At 62.0% G+C, this 20000-nt stretch overlaps 6 protein-coding genes across 6 annotated transcripts in view; all 6 read left to right on the forward strand.

Annotated features, from left to right (window-relative positions):
* Positions 1 to 2306: 2306 nt before the first annotated feature.
* On the forward strand, positions 2307 to 6995 carry putative ABCC2 (ATP-binding cassette protein subfamily C, member 2; the record flags this gene model as incomplete). Its single annotated transcript, XM_001465664.1, has 1 exon — positions 2307 to 6995. One exon carries the CDS (start codon positions 2307 to 2309, stop codon positions 6993 to 6995), a length of 4689 nt encoding a protein of 1562 aa, XP_001465701.1.
* Positions 6996 to 9797: 2802 nt separating this feature from the next.
* Positions 9798 to 10256, forward strand: LINJ_23_0250 (conserved hypothetical protein; the record flags this gene model as incomplete). The annotated part of the gene is made up of 1 exon (XM_001465665.1): positions 9798 to 10256. One exon carries the CDS (start codon positions 9798 to 9800, stop codon positions 10254 to 10256), a length of 459 nt encoding a protein of 152 aa, XP_001465702.1.
* A 952-nt stretch (positions 10257 to 11208) lies between these two features.
* Positions 11209 to 11691, forward strand: LINJ_23_0260 (conserved hypothetical protein; the record flags this gene model as incomplete). The annotated part of the gene is made up of 1 exon (XM_001465666.1): positions 11209 to 11691. The coding sequence occupies one exon, from the start codon at positions 11209 to 11211 to the stop codon at positions 11689 to 11691; it is 483 nt and encodes a 160-aa protein (XP_001465703.1).
* Positions 11692 to 15267: 3576 nt separating this feature from the next.
* LINJ_23_0270 (conserved hypothetical protein) lies at positions 15268 to 15825 on the forward strand (the record flags this gene model as incomplete). Its single annotated transcript, XM_001465667.1, has 1 exon — positions 15268 to 15825. The coding sequence occupies one exon, from the start codon at positions 15268 to 15270 to the stop codon at positions 15823 to 15825; it is 558 nt and encodes a 185-aa protein (XP_001465704.1).
* A 1030-nt stretch (positions 15826 to 16855) lies between these two features.
* Positions 16856 to 17425, forward strand: YIP1 (terbinafine resistance locus protein (yip1); the record flags this gene model as incomplete). Its single annotated transcript, XM_001465668.1, has 1 exon — positions 16856 to 17425. One exon carries the CDS (start codon positions 16856 to 16858, stop codon positions 17423 to 17425), a length of 570 nt encoding a protein of 189 aa, XP_001465705.1.
* A 1677-nt stretch (positions 17426 to 19102) lies between these two features.
* Positions 19103 to 20000, forward strand: part of MRPA (ABC-thiol transporter) — a gene marked incomplete at both ends in the record, with an annotated part of 4710 nt that continues 3812 nt past the window's right edge. The window contains one exon of the mRNA XM_001465669.1: positions 19103 to 20000. This exon is cut by the window's right edge and continues 3812 nt beyond it. Within this exon, the coding sequence (XP_001465706.1) occupies positions 19103 to 20000 (898 nt within the window).

A 20000-nucleotide genomic window follows, 5' to 3' on the forward strand; every position in this document is an offset into this window, starting at 1 on the left:
TCCTGCACTCCCTGGATGCTTTCTCCGTTCCGGTGGCGGTGGCCTTCAGCGGCACGCTATTCAACCAAGAACGGCTCGAATACACACGGGCCTACACGCGCGCACAGAGAGGCGTTTGTGGTGCCTTCACAGCGCCCCTCTCACGTGCGGCTGCATCTTTTCTTTGGCCGCTGTGCGCCCACGACAGAGACGCGCGCGCTCACAGACGGGGAGGCCGCTCGAAGGTCGCCGGCGGAGGGGGCGCACAAACAAAAGCGTAGCACCGCCCAGCCGGCCAGCAGACCTCGGAGAGGCGACGGGGAAGAGGGAAGTAAGCCGGAGCCACCGCAGCAGCGCCTGACTGCTGATTCGACGCCTGTGCACACCTTTGGTTGTTTCGCTCTCGTCTACTCTCACACGTGCTCTTCGCGGAGTTGTTGGGCCTGTGCAAGCGTCACTCACAGCTCAGCCTCCTCCCTATCCGTGTCCCGTCCACCCCCTACAGGGTGTGCGCCGTTCATGCGGAGTGCATGGCGACGAAGAGGGAGCGAAGTCGGCGGCAAAAGCGCCAGCGAGCAACGCCAGTCGGACATGCTCATTTACGGTTTGCCCCTCACTGCCTCCGTGGAGTGATCCTCTTTTCTCGTCGTGGCACGCGCGCATACCCTGCCGCTGCTGCTTCCTCGCCACGCAAACGCGTACAGACACGCACGCGCAGTTGAGGATATACATGCACGGCTGCGGTCACGTGGGGTTTCTGTGTTTCCTTGTCCGCGTGCCCGTTCGACTACGAGGAAGCCGGCAGATCTGCGCGCAGACGCAACCACAGCTCACCCACCTCTGCTGCACCACCGCTAAATCCTCGTTGTCTCGGACGAACCGTCCTGCCGCCGAACCCGGGCCACGCGTCTGGCGGGCTCTTCTCGCGCTTCGTCGGCCCTGACTTCTGGTTTAGTGCGAAGTCAAAGGACCAGCGGCTCTCCTCGCTTCCTGTGTGGAAAGGAGTTTAGGCTGCCCTAGAGGTATATCAGAGGTGGTGCCGCGGAGTAGCAGCGGTGCCGCTCTTTTTTTTTTTTTGATAATGCTCTCATTCTGTCGTCTTGGCTTGCTGCTGTCGCTTCGCATGGCCTCCCACCCTCTTCTCCCTCTCAAAGGAACGCATGCGGGCATGGGAGCGCAGGGAACTGCTTGCGTGAGCGTAGGTCTGTGTGTGTGCCCCCGATGGACGGTTGCACGCTCCTCGACATGCCCCCCCTCTTTGCAGCTCCGCCCTCCTGTGCCCTCCGCTGCTGCCTTTGGTGACGAGGGTAGAGGTGATTCGCAGGGCAGGGCATTTTCGTTTGTAACGTGCGCCAGTGCGGGGGGAGGGCGAGTAGCCCACGAATGATGACCGCAAGAGAAGTGAAGCCCACGCATCGAAGTGTCAGGCGAGAAAGACGGTTGTGAAGGCGGTGTGGAGGACGGCGGTGCTCTTCGCATCTGCATCGGGGGCGGCGTGTGCGACGAGGAAAACGATACCTTCACCCACTCCATCCTCCAAAGGGACTGTCTCTCCGCCCATGAGCGCAGGAAACAGAAAAGACGCGCCACTGTCTCTCCCGCGCACGCTTATTTTGCTACCGCCTCGTCCCTCCTCCCCGCGGTCATTTCGCCTCTCCGCCGCATCCCATGCCACGCGCTTTCACTTTTGCGCTCGCGGTGACCCTCGGCTCAGCACTCGACCTCGATCAGCCGGGATGCCCGACCCACCCTCTATGCGTGAGAGAGCGCTCCTGCCTTGCCCGGTGCGCTGTCGCTTCACCTCATTTGGCCCTCGCGCAAGACCTCCGCACAGCCTCCCCTGCCTCCGTCGCGATACACAAGCAGACATATACACCTCTTCAGCCACAAGTACACCCTCCTCCATCGCTCTGCCGCAGAGTCAGGCGTATGACTCTGATTCTGTCATCGTCGTTGCTGTGCTGGCGCGCTGCTCACTCCTCTATCGAGGCGTGGTGCGCTGCGCAACTGCGCAGGGCTCGCGTCTTCCTATCTCCCGTCTTCTCGTTATCTGCCTTTCGTTTCTCCTTATCTCTCCCCCAAACAAACACAGCCTCTCCTATCCTGAGCACCAACGCTGGCCCTTCCCATCCAGCGGGCCTCCTTTCCTGTCTGCTCCCTTCGCACAACTGCACATCATCATCGCCGCTGCCGTCGGCACCCGCTTCCGTTAACGCGAAGGTCTTTCCCCCACTCTCTCGGGTTTCTTCCAGCGCGCTGCGGTATCGACATCTGAGCACCGCTTCCCTGACACGGCCGCGTGCACCCGCACCGCTCTAGCGGCTGCCATGCAGTACGAGGACCCGCGCCATCACAGCGCAGCGTCAGCGGAGCACAGAGCGCTGCCGAAAGGTGGGCATCAGAATGGCGCCGCTGAACAGCTTGCAACCGCTTCAAAGGCCACGGCAGCGAATCGCCAAGCTGCACTGCACGAGCGCGATACGCTGAAGCAGCGAATAACGGAGCTGTGGGGCCCGCCGAAGCACTACGTGGAGTGCGACGAGGACCGCGCCTCCTTCAGCCATCGCATGTGGTACTTCTTTGTGTATCCGATGGTGCTGCTCGCATCACGGGAACAGATCAGTCTTGAGAATATGCCCCCGCCAACGCGGGATGTGCGCGCGCACGACTGCGGGCTGCGGCTGTCGCGTGCTGTGCAGGCGGCGATGTACGAGCGGAACGCGTGGAACTGCATGGCTGGGACGGAGGTCGTGAGCACGCTGGACGCTTCGAGTCGCGGTGTTCTGCGGTGGGTCGGGGTGCCGCAGCAGGGCGGGTACACGCGGATGATGGCTGGCGTGGAGTGGAGCGTGCCGCCGGCTCTGCGCACCGCTGCGAGGTCCGACGACAGCGGTGCGTCGCCGTTCTTCGACGGCGTTGCGCACGGTGAGCACCTGTTCACGCCTGAGCAGAGTGGCATGTCGACGCTGGAGGAGGTGACGTGCGTAAGGTTGCTGTCGTCGGATGGGAGGCCCGTGGACGCTGCTTCTGTGCCAACGCCGCGCCGGCTCTCTCTCATGCGCGTGCTCCTGGCATCGCTGCCGGAGTATTTTTGGTGGCAGGTTCCCTTCAAGCTTGTTGGTGACGTGTGCACCCTCACTATACCTTTTCTCTTGAAGGCGTTTGTGCACTTCATCAGCGAGCGCAACCAGAGCTGGGCGTACGGGCTGGTGCTAACAGTGACGTTCTTCCTGACACAACTGATGCAGAGCACCTGCCTGCACCGCTTCTACTACGTGAGCATCAAATGTGGTCTGCAGTACCGCTCCGCCCTTAACGGGTTGATATTTGAGAAGGTGTTCACGATCTCCCACAAGGCTCTGGCAGATCCACAGATGAACACAGGCCGCATCATCAACATGATGAGCACGGACACCGAGCAGGCAAACCAGTTCATGCAGTATTGCATGTACATCTGGAGCAGCCCCATGGTGTTTCTTATCTCCATCTCATTTCTCAGTCGCTTGGTGGGTTGGTGCTCCATCATGGCTGTCGTGGCGCTGCTCATGACGCTGCCGATCAACGGTTGGCTGATGAAGTGGCAGATGGCGGCGCGGCGAAAGCTCGTCAAGGCAACGGATGTGCGCGTGAAAGCGGCGAACGAGTTCTTCTCGGGCGTCCGCGTCGCCAAGTTTATGACGTGGGAGCCGCGGTTTATCGCCAACATCGAGGAGAAGCGCGCCTTGGAGGTGTCGTACTTGAAGCAGGTGCAGACCGCGCGAGTCTGCACGTCGTTTGTGAGCATGGCCACCCCACAGGTCATGATCGCCGCGGTGTTCATTGTGTATTACCTGCTTGGGCACGAGCTCACGCCGACGGTGGTGTACCCGACTATCTCTCTCCTTGGCATTATCAGGATGCCGTTTAATATGCTGCCGTTAGTGTTCACCCTGTCGGCGCAGTACCTTGTGGCCATCACGCGTATCAACAAATTCCTCGAGTGCGACAACGCCACCTGCTCCACTGTGCAGGACATGGAGGAGTACTGGAGGGAGCAGCGCGAACACAGCACTGCGTGCCAGCTTGCCGCTGTGCTGGAGAACGTCGACGTGACTGCCTTTGTGCCCGTGAAACTGCCGTTTGCGCCGAAGGTGAAGACGTCTCTGCTTTCTCGGGCTCTGCGGATGCTGTGCTGCGGGCGCTGCCGACCTGCGAAGCAGTACCCCGCGCCAACGGCTGTGGCGGAGGATGTGTGCGCGGCTTTGCCATTATCGCCCTCGCCGCCGTCTTCGTCGGCATCGCCGCGCGGAGGCGCCTTTCGTAAGGGTAAGGTTGAGGCGGATGACTTCTTCGAGCTGGAGCCGAAGGTGCTGCTGCACGACGTGTCTGTGAGCGTCCCGCGCGGGAAGCTGACGGTTGTGCTTGGCGCGACCGGGAGCGGGAAGTCGACGCTGCTGCAGTCGCTGCTGTCGCAGTTCGAGATCAGCGAGGGCCGCATGTGGGCGGAGCGGAGCATCGCGTACGTGCCGCAGCAGGCGTGGATCATGAACGCGACGGTGCGCGGCAACATCCTGTTCTTCGACGAGGAGGACGCCGCGCGGCTCGCGGATGCCGTGCGCGTGAGCCAGCTGGAGGCGGACGTTGCGCAGCTTGGCGGGGGGCTGGAGACGGAGATCGGGGAGAAGGGCGTGAACCTGAGCGGCGGGCAGAAGGCGCGCGTGAGCCTTGCGCGCGCCGTGTACGCGAACCGCGACGTGTACCTGCTGGACGACCCCCTGTCCGCGCTGGACGCGCACGTTGGCGAGCGCGTTGTGGAGGAGTGCTTCCTTGGCGCACTTGCGGGCAAGACGCGCGTGCTTGCGACGCACCAGGTGCACATTGTGCCGAGGGCAGACTACGTTGTGGCGCTGGGTGACGGGCGCGTCGAGTTCAGCGGAAGCAGCGCGGACTTTATGCACACACCGTTTTACGCGTCGCTGGCCGCTGCGGAGGCAGATAGCCCTCCAAGAAAGGGCGGTGGCGCGAATGCAGATGCTGAGGACATGGACGCTGCCTGCGGTGGCGTATCGGACCCCGAGGAGGGCTCTGCAAAGCCGGTGAGGAGGGCGGTGTCGGGGGATGGCGCCGCTGCCCCCGCCGCTGCTGCTCAGCTGATGACAGTGGAGGAGAAAGCGTCGGGCATGGTGGCATGGGGGACGTATCGAGAGTACCTCAGGTTCTGCGGAGGGCGTTTGTGGATTGGTGGGGTTCTGGCGATATTTGGCGTGACCGAGTTCTTCACCATCTCTTCGATGCTGTGCTTGTCGATGTGGGCGGCGCGGCGCTTCGATTTGTCGGACGCGTCGTACCTGTTGATGTATATTGGCTGCGTTGTGCTTGGGACGTCGACAGTGCCGCTGCGCTTTTACTTCTCATTCGAGGCAATGCGGCGCGGGTGCGCTAGGATGCACCACGCCGTTCTGCGCAGTGTGTCACGCGGAACGATGGAGTTCTTTGATACAACACCGCTGGGCCGCATACTCAACCGCTTCTCGCGCGACGTGGACGTCGCAGACAACACGCTGCCAATGTCGATGCTACAGATGATGAGCTGCCTTTGCGGGATCCTGTCATCGCTTCTGGTGACGTTCTTCACGCAGCCGCTGGTGATATTCGCGCTTGCGCCGTGCGGGTATCTGTACTACCGGATCATGGTGTTCTACAACTCTGCCAACCGCGAGATCCGCCGAACAAGCAGCGTTGTAAAGTCGCCTCTGTTCTCTCTTCTTGGCGAGGCGCTGACGGGCAGCGCGACAATCACTGCGTACCGCCGCGCTTCGACGGTGATGCAGGAGGCGCTGCACCGGCTGGACCTCGTGTACTCGTGCTCAATCCTAGAGAACATGGCGAACCGCTGGCTTGGAGTTCGTGTAGAGTTCCTCAGCAACATCGTGGTGTCGACAATTGTGCTTATCGGCATTGGCCGCACGGTGCTGATGGAGACCCATGAGGAATGGATAGCGCTTGTCTCGCTGTCACTGACGATGGCAACGCAGACGACAGCAATGCTGAACTGGCTTCTGCGGCAGGTTGCGACGGTGGAGGCGGACATGAACAGCGTGGAGCGGCTGCTGCACTACACCCACAAAGTGCCGCAGGAGGCGATGCCGGAGCTGGACGCGGAGGTGGACGCGCTGGAGAGGCGGACGGGAATGGCGGCGGACGTGACGGGGACGGTTGTGATCGAGCCTGCGAGCCCGACGAGCGCCGCGCCGCACACCGTGCAGGCCGGGTCGCTTGTGTTCGAGGGCGTGCAGATGCGGTACCGCGAGGGGCTGCCGCTTGTGCTGCGCGGCGTGAGCTTCCGGATCGCGCCGCGCGAGAAGGTCGGCATTGTTGGGCGGACGGGGAGCGGGAAGTCGACGCTGCTGCTGACGTTCATGCGGATTGTGGAGGTGTGCGGCGGGGAGATCCGCGTGAACGGGCGCGAGATCGGTGCGTACGGGCTGCGCGAGCTGCGGCGGCAGTTCTCGATGATCCCGCAGGACCCTGTGCTGTTCGACGGGACGGTGCGGCAGAACGTGGACCCGTTCCTGGAGGCGTCGTCCGCGGAGGTGTGGGCTGCGCTGGAGCTTGTAGGGCTGCGCGAGCGCGTTGCGTCGGAGAGCGAGGGGATCGACAGCCGCGTGCTGGAGGGCGGGTCGAACTACAGCGTTGGGCAGCGGCAGCTGATGTGCATGGCGCGCGCGCTGCTGAAGAAGGGGAGCGGGTTCATCCTGATGGACGAGGCGACGGCGAACATCGACCCCGCGCTTGACCGGCAGATCCAGGCGACAGTGATGAGCGCGTTCTCGGCGTACACGGTGATCACGATCGCGCACCGGCTGCACACTGTCGCGCAGTACGACAAGATCATCGTGATGGACCACGGTGCTGTTGCGGAGATGGGCAGTCCGCGCGAGCTTGTGATGAACCGCCAGTCCATATTCCACAGCATGGTGGAGGCACTGGGCCGCAGCGAGGCAGCGCGCGTGATTCAGGTGGCGATGGCTCAATAAGGGTAATGGTGGTAGTGAGGAGGGGGGGCTACGAACATTTGCTGAGGTGCTTTCTTCTTGGCGGGGCTGTTCGTAGCTCCAAGAAGGTCCTATGTAAGAAGGCGGCTCTCTCTAGGCCGCTGGGCGTCTCTCTCTTTCTCGGTAAGCTGAGCTGGCTGCGCTGTGGTCGACAAGTACCGGTTGGAGTGGTAGTGCGTACATCAGATGCCCTCCAGGGGCCTTGTATGCTGTTTGTGTGGACCGTGTACTGTGCGACGGAACGATGGGTGATGCGGCGCGGAGTGCGAGGAGGGCTTCGGTGCACGGAAAGGCCTTTGCTACGTCACCTCCAATGTGGATGTCTATATATATATATATATATAGCCTTCATTTGAGGATGTTGTTTATGTGCAGCAGCGCTGCTTCTCGCCTCCGTCCTTTCACTGAGATACTTCCGCCATCGTCGTCGCACAAACCCTCGCGCACCGCGAATGTTTGGCCTCCGCGCTCCACCACCGCGCACGTTGCACCGACACATCGCCTCCCTTGCATACCTCACTCTCTGTGTGCGCGCGCTGGACTCTCCTCTTTGCTTTTCACGCAAATCGCTGTTTCATCGGCGATGCCGGCCACCGCACCGTGGCACGAAGGTCCAGTACGCCCTCCGGGGGAACGCCAATAGTCGGCACCCTGCCGTCGGGCACGGCTGTGGACTCTTGCTGCCGGCACACCGGTCTGGGCTGGCGCTGTGCCGAAGAGACTCGCGACCGCGATCACGCGTGTACCGGCTCACGGCAAATCGCGTCAGTTACACGGTGGCAGCCGTCCCGCGCCAAGCAACGACGGCGCCGAGCTCACGAGACGACAGGAGACCGTCATCGCCCAGCTCCGCACGCACACCTGTCCGCCCTTTGCATTCCTGCAGCGACGGGTGACTGGCAGTGACAAGATGGAGTGCACGTGGTGCGCTGCCTGCTACTCCGCTCGCACGGTGGCGTCCCCACCCCCGCCAGGGCCTCCGCCGCCGTGTCGGGCCCGCAGTGCCACGCGCGAGTTCGCGAATCGCGCGACGCATGGACCCCCGCCCCCAGTCGCGTGTCCGCCGCCGCCCCCCCTGCACCCCCCCCCCCTCAGGACGGCAAGCTGCGACTTCGTCGCGCGCAGGCACATGCCTATCCGCCAGCCCCCTCCGCTGGACACACCCACTCCCTGCCAGGACCGTGCGGGTTCAGGGGAAGGCGGGATGCCCCTTGCTGCCACAGACTCATGGCAGCGTCCCACCTGTCGCGGCGCATGCGGGCACGCCATCCAGGCACGCCACCCACCCCATGACATCGACGATAGCGGGGAATGGGGGCGACGGCGAGCCACCAAGACAGCAGCGCTGCCCCGAAACACGTATCCGTATCCACCAGCGCGAGCACTGTGCGCACGCGCGGCCGACCACAGCTGGCACGGCGTGCCGCATCCAAGCAAAGCATGCAGAGGTCAGAAGAGCAAGAGCGATGGACGGGAGAGGCTGAGAAGAGGCGCGCACCGGGCAGCCCAACAGTGCACGTGTGCGGCATGTGCGGCATCGCCTGCATCCCCCACCCGCTGGGCTGATGTGGCGCAGATGCCGGAGGCATGACCAGAGTAGCCCGAGTGGCACCACCGAGCTCTGCGCACTCCCACGCGGCGAGCCCACACACCGCGTTACTGCATGCCGCGGCTTGAGCTGGCTAAGGAAGAAGCATGGCGTACAGACCGAGTGCCGGGTCTCACAGGGCCCTCACCGGGACGTGGCCAGCGTCCTCCCTGCGCTCATCCGTCACGCACCCAGACCACCGCCTGTTGCCCGCACGAGGCGCCACCGCCGCCGCCCTCGAGCAGAACCACAAGCGCGGCCCACCCGCATCAAGGCATGCAGAGCTCACCCATCTCTGTTTGGCGCCGACCGCGCAGCGCGTCGGCGAAGGAGGGTCGAGTAGGGTCGAGGAAGGACGGGACGAGACGGTGAGGCGCATGGCCCGATTCGACCACAGACAGCTCGCCCTACACAGCGGGGATGTAGCGGTGTTGTCGCAGGGGCAGGTGAGCTGTGGCGGTGCATGTGCGCATATCTGCTGGCTTGATGAATGCCGAATAGAGATGGTGACAGGCATATCTTTATCGGCACATGTAATGCTCTTTGCTGGTTCGCGCTTTCGCTGGGGACTGTGGGTCTGTGTGCCGGCTTTCGGACATTGGTTGCGGCGTGAAGACCGCGATCGACGATGTCTGCCTGCCCGGGTTTTCAGAGTGAAGAGAACGTGCACATGCGGCAGCGGCGGGGCAACGACCTGAATGTAAACAAGACGTTGAGACACACTTAAAGGACAGAAATGAGTGGCTCTGCTGACTAGCCGTGGAGTTGGAGAGGAGGGCGGGCACGGATGGAGACGCTACCCCGCTTTTTTTTTCGCGGCTGCCATACCTTTTAAGTCTGTGCCGCCTTCTTCTTTACCACTATCGCCGCGCCCGCCACTAGGGTGGAGGGGGATGAGCATCAGTCGCGGAAACACGCGCCATGCATGCTGTGTGCCCCGCGGTGAATGTCTTGTTTGCCCTGTTGCTGTGGACTGTCGTGGTGGTGCTGAGGGATGACCGAAGGAAGCGACGAGGCCATGGGTGCATATAGGCCGCCTCAGCAGCCGCAAGGCCTCTCGCCTCCGCGATTTGTAGTTCGGCCAATGTTTCTCGTGAGCGTCTTCGTGCTCAAGGCTTCTCTCTCTTACGCTGTTCATCTTTCTTGCACGTGCTCATGTTCTCCAGCTACATACACTTAGATATATCGCCAGGCGTATGCGCAGGTGCCTTGCCTTTCGACATCTCACGGGCGCTGACTGCGGCTCTTCCGGGGCTGTGCACTCTTGCCGTACATCGTCGTCCCTACAGACTCTAGTCGCTTTCTCGGGCACCCTCTGTTTCTCCTGCTCCAAGACCTTCACCACTTCATCCTCCGCCACCATCTCGTCCGCCAGGTGTGTGTCGTGCGTTGCCGTCTGCACACCTGCCCGGCACTTTGGCAATGCGCCGTCGCGCATTCGCCCAGCCGAGACACCCGCCGAGAACATGTGGCGGCAGAGTGAGCGCGAGACGAGCGCCTCCGTCGTCATTGTCATCATGTTCATGGTGCCACTGTGGCTTTACGTGCTTTCAGCGCATGGGCAGGAGCAGAAGCGCGCCGCGGTGCGCGCTTGGGCGCTGGAGCAACGTGAACAGCATCACCCCTCTGAGCGTGAGGGCGAAGACAAGACGTAGAGCGGCGATGTAGGGGGCGGGGCAGGCGTGAGACGCGGTGCGGCGTCGAGAGTTCGGATGCCCCGTCCGCCACTGCCCTTTTCTTCTCTCACCGGCTTGCCTGTCTCGCGCCGTCGCTGTGAGGGGGACGCTTTCAGCACCTCAGCAGCCTAGGGTTGAAGGTCAGCACGTGCAAACTCGGCTTTACAGATGGCTATACTGCAGCGCACCACGCATACACACGACGGCGCTGCCGCCTGTGTTACTGCGTCTCTGGCGTGCCCCTCCTCTGCCTTTACTTCATCGCCTTTCAGTCACAAGCTTACGTCTCGTCGAGGAGTCCCCGGAAAGCGCGCGGGAAAAGGAGCTGTAATATGAAGGGTTGAGCCTGCGCCCCTGTGATGGACTGCTCTGCCGTCCACCCCACCCCACCCGTCTCATCGCCGCAGTTTAGCGTGCGCCCAAGCCGAACAGATGAGAACGGCTGCACCTTGCCGACATCTCCGTTCCTCTGATGCACACGCACACACACACACACACAACACCTTTGCCCTCCCCCGCTCTGTTTCTTGTGTATATGTTGCTTGGCGGGCCTTCGCCGCCTGTCTGGTGAGACTGCTGAGCCTGCTGCGGGTGTCGCTGGTGCCGACGTCCGCGTAAGATGCCAAGGTAAAGTGCTTTGTGCCGTTTTCGTATGTGGGCTCCCTGTCTTCCGTAACTGGCGACGAAGGTGTAGTGCAGCTCTGTGCACGTGCACGACACTTTCTCTTCCCATCTAGTCTCCGCTGGAATGCGCCAAGGAGCCGCCAGGGGATGCGCGTGTGTAGCCGCGCGCAGCGATGGCCTTTGCGGGTGCATCGCCGGTGCCAACGCGACCACCGCTGTGCGCGGTTACACTCGCGGCATCCCCTACACTCCTCAAGGGACTATTCAGGATTACACGTCCTCTCCGCGTCACGTAAGGTTGGCTGAGATGCAGCGCAATATCGACAGGGAGGCGAGAAGGGCGCCGACCGGACTCTACGAAGGCCCGACCATCACCACCAAGGACGGTGCGAGGCCACTCTTTCCGCCCGAAAAAGCACGCCACCCAAACCGCGGCCCGGCCCCACGTGGAGCGCCACCGCCGACGTATGCCCCGCAGTTTGTCGCACCGGCTGCGACGCGCGAGGACATGATGCCGCCGCAGCCCGATTCCTACCAGCGCGACCTCCGCAGCGACCCCGCGTACGCAGATGATCCAGAGCATATTGTGGCGGCACGTCAGCGGATTATGACTATGCAGAGCGACTCTTACGGCGAAGCGATGCGCGGAATGGTGGCTCCGCCGCCGCCGCTGGATCCTGACGCGCCGCAGGCGTACCGGCAGCCTCGGGTGCAGCTGGATGACAGCTGGTGGATCCTGATGTGGTCCTTTGCAGCCCTGTTCGTGGTGATGGCCATGTATGGAAAGTAGTCTTAGGCGGGTTTAGTGGGTGGGAGAGAGGAGTCACGGCTGCAACGGCAGCCTTGCCGAGGGTAGATGATGGCGGTGGCTCACGAATCGTTCGAACTTCACCTATCCCTCTCTCTCTGCTCCTCTTGGAGAAGGCGCTGCTGCAAAAAGATTCAATCCCCGCCCCCCCCCGAGGGCTGTTCGTGCAGCTGCCCTGCTCGTTCCCCTCCCACTCTCTCGTACCTCTTTATCGGATGCGCTTCTTTATGAGCCATCGCGGTCTTGCCGCGTTCCTCTTCGTTATGAACGCTTGAATACTGCCTGGCACGTTCTCCCCCCGCTCTCTCTCCCTCTCCCGTGCGCCTGCCGGGCGCGTGCACGCGGCGTGCCGTGCGGAGGGGGGCGTCCACGTCGAAGATAGAGCGACGCAAATCGCGCCAACAAAAACGAATACAAAAAAGGAGAACTCGTGCATGCGACTCTGTGGGTGTGCTCCTCGCTTCCTCCGTCTGTGACCACCGCGCGTGTTTCAGGGAAGAGGAGGCACAAGCAGTAACAACCACAACAGAAATGCACGATGTCCGTGTCATCTGCCTCCTGTGGCATGCTCAGGAGAAGATGTGAGGACGAAGGGGAAGGAGACTGCCACTTAAACTGCCTTCCTCCGTCGCAATCGTTTCGCATGCGCTCCTAACACAAACTCTCAACGACACACGTGCGCCCACGCACCCCTGTCTACCTCACGCATGCACTCCGTCTTTTTCCTTGTGTATCTCCGTCCCATCGACCTCTCGTTGCATGCTTTCATGCAGCTTCAGGAGACCGAGAACGAACCGATGCTCTTGAGCGCCTTTTTCTGCCCTCGCCGCCGACTTCACATTGGCCAGCCCACCGCAAGGCTTCTGCTGCAACCGCAGCAAGGTGACAGCAACCGCCCACCACGCAAGCTGCCGATGAGCAGGCGACGGCTCATGACGAAACAGAAGCCTTATTGTAGAACCACGTCATCTGGTCCCATCTGCGTCATGCTGATGTCCTTCGTCTGCTACATGATCTACCAATCAAGATACGGATTCGATGATGATCGCATGCTGAGATGAAAACAAAAGAGTGCGGCTGCGTACACACCTGCGCTGCGGCCCCTCGAAGCCCCAAACAACAAAAAAGCATCGAGTAGGGCACGGAAAAGGGGATGCCAAGGGCGAGAAAGATAAGGATGTGCAGCGTGGTGCTGTTACACAGTGCTGCGCGTGCGAGTGCGTCCACCTGTGCGAGATGTTCATCGAATCCTTGCATACGACTTGCACAGCTGCACCCCTGCATGCTCTTCTTTTCCTCTCTCTTCCTCACTCGACGAGGTTCTCGCCAGCACACACGCTCGCACATACCACACCGTCAACGTGGACGTCTGTGTACGCGTATGTGTGCTCGACTCAGGTGCCATTAGGAAGCAAAAGGCAGCCGAGAGACGACGACACGCCAGCCCTTTCCTTTGCACCATGTCTATTCGGCATCCATCAAGCCAGCAGATCTGCGCACATGCACCGCCACAGCTCACCTGCCCCTGCGACAACACCGCTACATCCCCGCTGTGTAGGGCGAGCTGTCTGTGGTCGAATCGGGCCATGCGCCTCACCGTCTCGTCCCGTCCTTCCTCGACCCTACTCGACCCTCCTTCGCCGACGCGCTGCGCGGTCGGCGCCAAACAGAGATGGGTGAGCTCTGCATGCCTTGATGCGGGTGGGCCGCGCTTGTGGTTCTGCTCGAGGGCGGCGGCGGTGGCGCCTCGTGCGGGCAACAGGCGGTGGTCTGGGTGCGTGACGGATGAGCGCAGGGAGGACGCTGGCCACGTCCCGGTGAGGGCCCTGTGAGACCCGGCACTCGGTCTGTACGCCATGCTTCTTCCTTAGCCAGCTCAAGCCGCGGCATGCAGTAACGCGGTGTGTGGGCTCGCCGCGTGGGAGTGCGCAGAGCTCGGTGGTGCCACTCGGGCTACTCTGGTCATGCCTCCGGCATCTGCGCCACATCAGCCCAGCGGGTGGGGGATGCAGGCGATGCCGCACATGCCGCACACGTGCACTGTTGGGCTGCCCGGTGCGCGCCTCTTCTCAGCCTCTCCCGTCCATCGCTCTTGCTCTTCTGACCTCTGCATGCTTTGCTTGGATGCGGCACGCCGTGCCAGCTGTGGTCGGCCGCGCGTGCGCACAGTGCTCGCGCTGGTGGATACGGATACGTGTTTCGGGGCAGCGCTGCTGTCTTGGTGGCTCGCCGTCGCCCCCATTCCCCGCTATCGTCGATGCCATGGGGTGGGTGGCGTGCCTGGATGGCGTGCCCGCATGCGCCGCGACAGGTGGGACGCTGCCATGAGTCTGTGGCAGCAAGGGGCATCCCGCCTTCCCCTGAACCCGCACGGTCCTGGCAGGGAGTGGGTGTGTCCAGCGGAGGGGGCTGGCGGATAGGCATGTGCCTGCGCGCGACGAAGTCGCAGCTTGCCGTCCTGAGGGGGGGGGTGCAGGGGGGGCGGCGGCGGACACGCGACTGGGGGCGGGGGTCCATGCGTCGCGCGATTCGCGAACTCGCGCGTGGCACTGCGGGCCCGACACGGCGGCGGAGGCCCTGGCGGGGGTGGGGACGCCACCGTGCGAGCGGAGTAGCAGGCAGCGCACCACGTGCACTCCATCTTGTCACTGCCAGTCACCCGTCGCTGCAGGAATGCAAAGGGCGGACAGGTGTGCGTGCGGAGCTGGGCGATGACGGTCTCCTGTCGTCTCGTGAGCTCGGCGCCGTCGTTGCTTGGCGCGGGACGGCTGCCACCGTGTAACTGACGCGATTTGCCGTGAGCCGGTACACGCGTGATCGCGGTCGCGAGTCTCTTCGGCACAGCGCCAGCCCAGACCGGTGTGCCGGCAGCAAGAGTCCACAGCCGTGCCCGACGGCAGGGTGCCGACTATTGGCGTTCCCCCGGAGGGCGTACTGGACCTTCGTGCCACGGTGCGGTGGCCGGCATCGCGAAGGGTGACGATGTAAGTGGCCAAAAGCGAAGGGCATGGCCGCACTGGAGAAAGCTCAGAGGCTGGCGTTGAGGGGCGGGCAGGAAAGGCTCAGTGGACATGGCCCTTGTGAACGTCGTGTGGTCCTTCGCACGTCGCCGTTCTGCCTCACATGACCTCTAAAGAGGGATAGGCCCATGTGTCTTAGCTGAACTCTCTAGGTTCATCACGTGTGCTGCGGGACGTTCGAAAGCAGCAGCGCCGGTCTTGCTCTCCGGCATGCACGCGTCTGGCCGCGCTCTGATTAGAAACGCGCACAGAGTAGCGCAGGCGCAGAGGAAGCTGCGCACGTGTACTCCCCTCTTCACTTCTTCCTGTCTCTTGTTCTCTATCTCGCTTTCCTTCAGCGGGGTGGCGGCGATCGTTCACCGCAGAAGACAGCCTCCGCCCCTTCTTGGTTGCCCTTAACGCCCTTGCGCACTCGCCCTCGACCTTGTACTTTGTTGGCTGTGCGAGTTTTGAGCTGTCACTAATCCGCTCTCTTGCCACCCTCCTCTTCCGCTCACGTCACTACGCGTAGGTGCCGTCATGCAAGTCGGCTGCTCTCATGGCCGGCCAGATCCGCAATAGCTGGCGGCGCCGCATCTACCTGTGGCTCACCACCTCCACCCGCGACCGTCGCAACCGGACTGATGATGTCGGCACCCATCTTCAGGCAGCGCGCAGAGAGCGAAACAAGGTGCATAGAGTCAACGACTTGTTCCATGCTTCTGGCATGTGGCACCACCCCCATGACACGCTGGAAGGCATCATTCTTCAAGGAATGGGGAAGGGGCTTGCGTGGAGCTTCGTGATTGTCCCTGCGTGTTTTGTGCTGACCTTCATCGTCTGCATAACCTCGTATCGTGGCGGTGACTGGCGCGCACAGCAACAGCACGCGCAAGAGGTGTGGCAGCATCACCTGCTGGAAGCGGCGCAGAAACGGGCGATAGCCGACAAGGAACTGCAGTCTGTATGCAATTACGCCATGGAGGCAAAGTCTTTACTTCGCCCCATTCCGGAGGAACGGCGCTGGGCTGCGCAGCTAGAGGCGAACATGGCCTTCATCAACGAAAAGCTTCAGCGCCACTTAGGCGATGACGAGTCAACGCGAGAACGCGGGTGAAAGGTGCATGCAAGCGTCCAAGTGCGTCGGCGTTCGTGCACCCCGCTCCCCCACTTCTCCAGCTTGCAGAGACACACAATGGTTTTCCCGCTCTTCCTACTGGCGCCGCCCCTCGTGCGCATTGGCGTGTACGCGTGCCGCACCAGATGGTAGTGCGTGCCGAAATTACATCAAGACGACAGTCACGGAATACAGCAGCGCTCAGGAGAGCCAATGACAGGCTGATGTGTGCCCGTGTGTGTGTGTACGCGTCCTGCTGCCGCACCGGCACACATATCAAATATACGTAGACATACGTACACCTACCATGCACACCCTTTCTCTCTCCCTCTCGTGGTGGTGCTCGAGATGGCAGGACGTCCTCTACCTTATTTTGCCCAACTCCTTGTGCTTGCCTTCTCCGCTACTGCTACTCCACCGCACCACACCCCACTCCCTAATCTCTATATGGCTGCCTATCTTTCCTGCAAACCCTCGAACACACACATACGCTGCGTATCACGCTTGAGCTCGTGCACATGAATGGATTTTTTGCGTCTCCCTCGATTTTCCGCGCATCCGCTCAGCCGTGACACCCGTCTCACCACCCACCTTCTACCGCTGACCACACTTGCACGTACAAGCACCGTCGTCTGGCCCCCCATCCCCTTCTTCTGGTGCGCTTGAAAGAGGGAAGAAAAGTGCGGCCACAGGCGGTAGAAGCACAGAGGAAAGCTCATCCCTCTTCATCGAACTTCCTCCTCTTGCCTACCCCTCGTCCCGCCCTCTCAGCCGTGCGACACCAGCTCCCGGCGCCATCACACTCGCCCTCCGGAGTTATTAGTCTCGTCTTGCTACTTCTCATCCTGTTATTCTCGTTGCCTCATTCCTCATTGCCGTTGTTTGTGTGTGTGTGCACGCGCGCCCCGAGTGGCTGACCTCCTCCACCGCTGCATTGCCTGTCTTGTGTGTCTGTGGGCGTGCGTGTGCTGCCGTTGGAGCGACTTGGCGAGCCCTGCCGCCGCCCCCCCCTCACAAAGAAAGAGGCACAATGCTCAACGAGGTGCACGTGAACGCAGACCCGAACACCATCTCCACCTTGGATGAGCCGGTGCTTCAGACGCTGCTGCGCGATGCCAAGGCGATCGGCCGCAAGCTCGTTGTGGTTGTGTGCCCCCCTCTCGGAGCTGATAAGGAGCTTCACGATTGGGATCTCTGGGGGCCGCTGTTCCTGTGTCTCATTCTGGCCTCCATCCTCACCATCAACGCCAGCGATGACCAGGGCGCCGCCGTCTTCTCTGCGGTCTTCATCTTTGTGTGGCTTGGCGGTCTTGTCGTCACCGTCAATGCCAAGCTCCTCGGCAGCAAGATCATGTTCTTTCAAACGTACTGCGCCATCGGCTACTGCTTGGCGCCCATCTGTCTCGGCGCTCTCTTGTGCTGCGTCCTTCCGTGGTTTTTATTGAACCTCTTGCTGTGCTTCATTGCGTGGGCATGGGCTTGTTGGGCAGCCCTGCGCTTTTTCCGAAACACAGTGAGCGCCGACCGTGAGGTGCTGGTTGTGTACCCCGTCGGGCTCTTCTACATCTTCTTCACCTGGATGGTTCTGGTTGGTATTTAGAACTAGCCCGCGATATTTCGTTTGGCGGTGTGGTGACCGTGCTTCACACACAAGCCCACCACCAGCAGCACGTCAGAGACCACAAGGTCCATGATGACGTCAAAAACCTTCACGTATGGGGGGAGGGGCCGAGGGGAGGCAGCCAGGCACGTGTAAGTCCTGGGTGCACAGAAAGGCAGGCACACACACACACACACATTGCGGTCCCTGTGCAACTGCCGCCATTTCCTTCCGTTTCTCACTTCCTCGTTCGTATCGCGTTTGCTTTCCTACGTGTGGGCGCGCCGGTTGGCGCGCCTTCTGTGCCAAGGCGTGCGCCCGCCGACGAGAGTGCGTGTGCGTGTGCTCTCTCCTATCGCTCTGCCGTCCTTTGTTTTTTTTTTGTGCTCGTGTCTCTCTCTCTGTGTAATCCCTGATGACGTAGGACACCTCAGTGCGTCGTTTCGCAGGGTCCCGCTCACCCACTCGCTGAGGGAGGGTGCCGTGGTGCCCCCGCCATCCCTACCCATGCCGGCCCGCCTCTGGTGGTCAGAAGGTCGAGTGCCTATGACGGAGGGAGGTCAGTGGGATTCATCGCTGCTGATGTTGGTGGTGCTTCGGAGCGACCTGCGACAGCGACCACACGCTTGGGCCATCCGTGTGATGGGCGAAGTGTCCGCGTGACTCGAGCGTATTCCACTCCCGGCCCGCACACTGCCTGCTGATGGTGAGGAGACTACGCCAACGCTGAAGATGCACAGGGTGGCGACCGGCATGATGGAGGGAGTGCCTGCGAGGCGGCCTGCGGAGGTGCGGGGTGGTGGGTAGAGTGTGAAACAATGACCGTGCTCAGCTGACTGAGCTGGCGCACTACTGTGCCGGCGTGCCTACGGCTGCCTCGCTCCAGGCGATGCGGGGTCTGTGGCGTGCCAGGAATGGAGAATCGCTTGAGTTGACGTTTTGTGGCAGAATGCTCACGTGGAAAAGTAAAGTTTGTTGCAGCGGCTGCCGTTGTGCTGTCGATTTCACCGCCCCCAACTCTCCTTTCCTGGGCGTGTCTCTCGTACTTCCGTGCGGGAACGAATCGTGTGCTTCTCTGTATGCGCCGTTGCCCTGCCCACCCTCCCTGCTTCAGGATGGAAGGGGCATGCAGTTGAGTGATGCGGCCTCTTATTGCTCTTGCTTCTCCGCCTTCTCTCCTCTCCGCGCCGCATGCGAAGCCTGTTGTCCGCGTACTTGCGTACGTGTGTATCTGCGCGCGTTGACTCGTGTCCTCTTCGCACCTCCTTCTGCTGGTTTGCCGCTCTCACCCGTAAGCGTGAATCAGTCTTCACAAGGCGCTTAGAGTTTCTTTTCTTTCGTGGAGGTGGTGGTCGCCAAGTGTGTGAGCTGATCGGTGCGCGAGGCGTGCGTGTGCCGAGTGCATCCTGTCCCCGACCCCCGCCTCTGGCTCCTCCGGTGCTACGCCTGAGTCTTCCCTGGCCCAGCCAGCACGGTGCCCGTCGTTGAAAGAGTGTGCCAAGACACACCTCGCCCCCTCGGTTTGTGCGCGGTCTGTCACACTGGTGCTGTTCGACCGCTGTTGTGCGGCTCGTAGGACAGGGTTGTGCGAACTACGCCTCCCTCGTTCTCTTCGCATAGGAAAGACATTGTAGACATCGGTGCATACATTGGGGGGGCATCCACAGCGCGCAGGGCATGGCGACACCAGACTTTGTACGTTTATCACCGACTGACGAGTCCAGCGAGCTCATAATCCATGCTCCCTCGCAGCGGTGCCACACCCGATGTGGCGCAGAAAACGGTCATACCACCAGCATCATTACTGATTTGGAGGCGGTGGACGATGTTGCGCAGGTGCGCTGCCAGCAGCAGGCGCAGCGCGAGTTCGCGGAGCAGCTGGACGAGCTGTGGGGCAGCGAGCCCACCTACACGCCGACGGTAGAGGACCAAGCGAGCTGGCTGCAGCAGCTGCACTACGGATGGATCGGGGACTACATCTACAAGGCTGCGACGGGGAGCATTACCGAGGCGGACCTGCCACCGCCGTCGCGGAGCACACGGACCTACCACACGGGGCGCAAGCTGTCGCGGCAGGCGCATGCCGACATCGACGCAAGCCGGCGGTGGGACGGGTATGTCGGGTGCGAGGTCATGTACGAGGCGGAGGCGGAAACCAGCGGCGCGCTGCGGTGGGTCGGGTATTTGCAGCAGTCGGACTACCCGCGATCGCTGGTAGCTGGGGTGGAGTGGCGTGTGCCGCCGCGGTACCGGCGGCAGGCCACGCCGGGCAGCGCGGCGGGGCTTCACAACGGCGTCGTGCACGGTGAGCGGCTGTTTCGGCCATACGAAGACAACTATCTCTGCTCGTGCGAACCGGTTGAACGGCTTTACCTAAGCTCGACGTGCAGTCTGATGCGTCCCGGGCCGCCGCCGTCGCCGGATCTCCTGTTTACACTGTTCAAGGCGCACTCGTACCACGTGTGGGCGCAGATCCTGCCGAAGCTGCTGGCAGACGTTACCGCGCTGATGCTGCCGGTGTTGTTGGAGTACTTTGTGAAGTATTTGGACGCCGACAACGCGACGTGGGGCTGGG

The sequence above is a fragment of the Leishmania infantum genome, chromosome 23, assembly GCF_000002875.2.
Source record: "Leishmania infantum JPCM5 genome chromosome 23".
NCBI lineage: Eukaryota > Euglenozoa > Kinetoplastea > Trypanosomatida > Trypanosomatidae > Leishmania > Leishmania infantum.